Raw genomic sequence first — 5,528 nt, forward strand, 5'->3', positions numbered from 1 at the left:
TAAATTATAAAAAATTGCCTCAGTTGACCGCGAATTCACCCCTACTAGCAAATTCGAAACGCGTCTCGTTAACATCATTTTCAGTCACAAAAATTTGTCAACGAAACGATTCCAATATTGCTGGTATGAGTACGGGTAACTCTAGCTAGTCAAAGTATCATCACTGGCAGGTCTCAGGTTGAAAACTTGGTCACCATCGTAATAACAATGCGTATGAGATAATCGTTAATCATCATCGACCTTTTAATCACCAGTTATGATTAGATTAGGGATTTGATGAATTTATAGAAAAATTGCTTGCTACGTAAATATAAATACTAAAAGCCGACTGTACATCACAATATTTAAAAACGATCAAAGAGACGTATTTTTATAATTAGTACCATAAATGTTTCATTTTGAATAAAAGTCCGCAGTCTAGCGATGATAGTTTAAAATTTGCAGATGCAAGACGTTTATCACGCAATTGATTCAATTCCCGATAACGATGTTCCTGTGGCCTAATTTGGGAAAAGTGGTGGACAAGTACACTAGGGAGGAATGTGGTATACAATTTACGTTCATGCAACTCCTAGAGAGCATCGTCAGCACCGAGCTTGCACATACTAAATTTGCCCTCAAGGTAAATGCAAACTGAACTTAGATATGCTTAATCAAAATCAAATAAACTAAACTAGAATCATTTTTGTTTGATTGCAGAGTACCTCTGGAATGAATTGGTCTCTGATATGTAATTCAATGGTACTGCAATGTTTCTGGGGTTTTCTACCATGGTCGGAAATTAAACATTTTATCGCTGTTTGCGTATTGTTTTCACCTGATTATATAATATACTACTGCGCATCGCTATTAAATCATTGTCAACGTGCAATTATGGAAAATGTAACAGCTAGAAGGATATGGCCCGACTACATAGTACGTATACAATGTGTTTGATGTTCTTCAATACATACTATGTTTGGAATGTTATTTTATAGGACTTCGAAGATTATCGATGTCATCATTACTTTAAGTTTATGGATATGTTAGATAAGAGATACGGGAATAAAATTTTGCCGAAATTCGCGCTCAAAGGGTTCAGTTAAATAAAGATCTATTTTTGTTATATCAAAAATGAAGAATTGCATTGTTTTAATAAATACTCATTACATTAGCGAAGTAGCGGCAAAAATTATGTAAATGTGTATAGAGATCTGTTAAATAATGATAATAATAATTTGTGAAATATTCATTACATGCTGTACGTAATGCCAACATGTATAGAAATAAATACTGCATGCATATGTACATTTAGAAAAGTGAAAATAATATTATATTTCGATTAAATAACTAATAAAACAACTGTTCATTTATTTGCTAATAAAATCCACATCTAATAATAGTTCAATAAACATATTTCATTCGCGTATCGTATGAATGCTCTTATGTATAGATTTTTTATTGTTGAAAATACTTTGTACGTGGTATGTGCAATATTTATACAAATCGTACCTTTCGAACTTAGGGATGAGAAATCGGTTTGCAGATTTTTTTTATTTGTAAAATATTTTGGAACTTGATGGATAGATAAATAAACCTTATGTACAGTAATGACACCATGTGGTCATGGAAATTATTGCGTTAATAGGATCAGTCGTCGTGAATAGTAAAAAGTTTTGCTACCTCGTTTAGATCATCATATTTTGTACCCCTGGCGAGAACCTGTAACAGATCGTACATCATGTATTTTATAATGATCAATTAGCAAAAGATGAACTTTGTTTGTTTGTTTCTTCTTTTACGACGTACCTGTCTGGCGACTGGCATTCGATTGAAAATATTCCAAAGAACTATCCCGACCACGATATCATCGCGTAAATAAAAAACGACTCCCTTTCCAAAATCATCATACACCTCAGGCTTATCCGCAGGTTTTGGATCATCGTCTCTGCATACTTTTGTATCATCACTTTCCGATTTAGCATCTCCTTGCGGGCTTGATCGTGAATTCTGCGTATGCAACAAATTTAGTGTCTGCATTACGAGACCATATAAAAATCAATTGCAATCGTAATTAAATTGAATCGTAACAAATTTCATTACCTTTTTATCTGAGACTTGTGTAGTCTCATGTGTATTCCTGACGGATTGTACTTTATTATCAGACTCGGACGATTTTACAAAAACACCAACAGTCGGCAGTGACGAATCCACAATTCCAATCGCTTCGTATCCAACTTCTGGCCCCAAGTCGGACCAAAACATTGATTGATGCAGATACGGCTTTCCTAATCAATACAGAAATATGAATACCAGTTCATATTAATTTGCTTATATTCCACAAGTTTCAACTTACTTGCACCAGTCATGTTTTCTCCTGCTAATCTCCCTGAAACTACAGCATGATCGTGATGTTCCACTCTTCTTCTACCAAGTTTGACATCATAGAAACAAGCTGCATCTCCGGCAACCCATAAATTGCTCCTCGCTTCTAATTCCGCGTTGACAAGGAAACCACCTATCTCATGATCCGTTTCTAATTGCGAGACGTGTGCCAAGTCAGTGTTCGGTTCAACGCCCACTGCTACAATCACTTGATCAGCATCGACCTTAACGAAATAATAAATAAAAATAAATCAGTACATGATTATTCGACGCAACACTTAGTATTGCAAAGAAACAGAATGTACAATTTGATTATCCGAAAGGACAAGAGACAATTTCCCATTTTTATACGAATAATCCTCTACTTCGGAACTAGAAATACATTGAACACCCTCGGAGATTGCTTTCTTCGTTGCCCATTCGCTTAGGTACTGTGGCAATACTTGATCCATTATAAATTTCTCCTTATACACTTGATACACCTTTTTATCTCCGCTTACTGGATAAAAACACAATTCTTTTACGACTAATAAGAAGATTAAATGTGTATAATAAAATTGAGTAAATACCTACAATTACGAGCGAGTGAGCAAGCAAGTTCTGAGCCAAGGAATCCTCCTCCAATTATTACTACATTCTTACACTTAGGATTATGCACAATATCTTCCAGATAAAGAAAATCATGCTTCGTTCTAAACGTTATAATTTTCTCTTTGAGTTCATCTTGCATCGTTTCAAACACTGGAAGATTTTTAGGCGACGCACCTGCGCACACATTGTTAATAAAATCCTATATAATTCTGAATTTCCAGTAGTAAATGCTTACCAGTCGCGATAAGACATTTATCATATTTTATTTGATAACCATCGTCGAGTATCACAAGTTTATTTGGAACATCAATTTTTTTAACTCTCCAACCCGTCGCTACAGACACACCACCTTTCTCAGAATTACTCAAACTTTTAATTTGTGTATAAAACTCAGGCGGTTCATAAAACACACTGAAAGTATAACGAACAATCGATTATTTAACAAGATAATAAATTATTTTATTAATATGATCAATAGAGGTGTGCAAGGATCCGATGATGGACCCGTCGGGACGGGATGAATGCTTATTTGATTATTATCCCATTTTCCTGACTCACCTTCTTTGAGCACCATTCCACTGCTTAAAAAGTAATTGCGCAGTTGTTTTCCTATCTCTATTATACCAAAGTTCCTTAGATAATGGTGGTCTCATGTATGGCAAGTCTCCTTCATCCGATATTACTAAAACCTAAAGCAAATAGATTTAATATTCTCATTCAATAACATGAATATGAAAACCGCGATGTACCTTAGCTCTAGGATCTCTAGATTTAATAGACCTAAATGCAGAAAATGCAGCTGTTCCTCCTCCTATTAAGAGGTAAGGAATTTCTGAAGGAATTAAGTTAGAAGTAGGCGGCGTTTTAATTTTATCCAGTGCCCTTTTCCGTTTCTTTTCATCCTTTTTACCTGGCAACGCATTAAAATGTATTAAGATTATACTGTCTTACAAATGAGAAAATATTTTATGATCAGAAGTTATTGTTCAACTTACTCTTACTTACAGCCTTCTGAGAATCTGATTTCTTTGTGGAAAACCAACTCGAGGAAGATATCTAAATGATTGTTAAATAAGAATGTTACAAAAATAAAAAAAAAATAAAAAAAATTGTTTCAAAGTTGGACTGAGGATTTTTACACAGAATAAAACATTCAATAAAATTAACAAAATTATTATGTACACACCGCGTACAATGTGACTCCAGCTATGAGAAGAGTTGCCAATATCTTCCAATGTTGTGGAGGTGGCTTCTTATCGCTTGGTTTTTCAGAATCATCTGGTTTCCCACAAACTTCATAACAAGACGGTGGACAAGATGCATTAGGCTGAGATTCACAAAAAGGGACAGGTCTCTTTGGTTTAGAATACGTACTTTCAGGTACACATTCTTCAGGTTTTATGGTGGTTCCTGGAGCTCTATATATTTTCTTGTCATTTGAACTGCTACTGTACCACAAATTATGAACACTGACAATGCCTAGAATAATTAAATATTCATTAACAATAATTAAAATAACAAACAGATAAAAAGTGATAATTATACGAAATTGTGCAAGTATAAATAAAACTATTAATGATTTTATTTAAAACCGAAAGACACGTGTGATAGGAAATAATATAAGAAGATCATTAAATTACTTTAATCAGTGACAGCATTCGGAAATGTTATCTCTGCATTTCGAGGTTATATCGCGTGGTGTTCTTTCGGCTGAACGTGCAGATACGCGAATAAAACAGAGTATCAATAAAAAAGTGTGATCACAAAGTCGGGAACGTGTAATCGTAGAATTAATCTGTTAACTATTCCGATTTAAATATCGAGGCGCGAATCAATTAAACAGTTAACTGGAAAACACGGGAGATGATGAAAAACAGAAGAAACGTTTCTGTGTCTTAAAACGTCCTCATTATCTCGCGTGTGAAAGCGTGTCCTGTACTTACCAACGTACTTTAAAGGTCGACAGAAATGATTAGCGTGCGAATGCCTGGTAAGTTTTGGCAATCGTCCTATAACTCTGCCGTAGCTTAACATTTTTGACGGGCCAATTCTGGCCTTACGCAACATGGAGGTGGCGCGTGCACCCGGTACTATTATCCACGCGCACGACTGGAAGCCGCTCTATAGTTTTCCCTTTATAATCGAACGACACGGGACACTCCATTACCAAATTTATTTAGCAACCAGGTTGCTACCGCGATCACTTCGATTTTGATACCGCTATGTCGGAAATGATTGTTTCACTGCATTAAGGAAATAATAGACGTAGAAATTTGTTTGAATTTTTGTTACGAACTCAATTTGACAACGAATGACAGCCGCGCGTATGCTATGATGACAATCGCGCAAGTTCATTTCAATTACGATTCAAATCTCAAATCACGATCATGTAAATGTATATCACAAGGTTAACCGTTCTATATAATCTTTTCTTTATTTCTGCCTCTTGTTCTGTAAAGCTTGATATTATTCAACAAACGTCGGGTTATCTGGTTTTCATAAAAAATTATACGATATCTACGAAACTTGATCGGTTTAGTATCTTGAACTTTCATTTAAATACTATGTAATAT

General features: G+C 34.9%; 2 protein-coding genes across 4 annotated transcripts in view; one reads left to right on the top strand and one right to left on the bottom strand.

Annotated features, from left to right (window-relative positions):
- LOC108628558 (protein broad-minded) overlaps positions 1–1,228 on the top strand; it is a 4,983-nt gene extending 3,755 nt beyond the window's left edge. For both annotated transcript variants that reach the window (XM_026815912.1, XM_018030558.2), the window contains exons 7-9: positions 445–622; positions 700–915; positions 978–1,228. In XM_026815912.1, the coding sequence (XP_026671713.1) occupies positions 445–622; positions 700–915; positions 978–1,085 (502 nt within the window). In that variant the 3' untranslated portion in view covers positions 1,086–1,228. The remainder of the gene's footprint in view (positions 1–444; positions 623–699; positions 916–977) is intronic.
- A 98-nt stretch (positions 1,229–1,326) lies between these two features.
- Positions 1,327–5,287, bottom strand: AIF (Apoptosis inducing factor). Of its 2 annotated transcripts, XM_018030601.2 has the most exons (13): positions 4,899–5,286; positions 4,330–4,434; positions 4,142–4,248; positions 3,951–4,011; positions 3,705–3,865; positions 3,514–3,644; positions 3,191–3,366; positions 2,938–3,129; positions 2,670–2,863; positions 2,336–2,588; positions 2,083–2,267; positions 1,789–1,989; positions 1,327–1,701 (listed from the first exon to the last, which is right to left on the bottom strand). In XM_018030601.2, exons 1-13 carry the CDS (start codon positions 5,020–5,022, stop codon positions 1,630–1,632), a joined length of 1,962 nt encoding a protein of 653 aa, XP_017886090.1. In that variant the 5' UTR covers positions 5,023–5,286; the 3' UTR covers positions 1,327–1,629. The 2 variants fall into 2 exon arrangements, with proteins under 2 accessions (XP_017886090.1, XP_017886081.1); XM_018030592.2 differs by having other exon boundaries at positions 4,142–4,434; positions 4,899–5,287.
- Between the last annotated feature and the right edge of the window lie 241 nt (positions 5,288–5,528).

Source organism: Ceratina calcarata, unplaced genomic scaffold (genome assembly GCF_001652005.2).
Source record: "Ceratina calcarata isolate Rehan_Ccalc_2016 unplaced genomic scaffold, ASM165200v1 scaffold127.2, whole genome shotgun sequence".
NCBI lineage: Eukaryota > Metazoa > Arthropoda > Insecta > Hymenoptera > Apidae > Ceratina > Ceratina calcarata.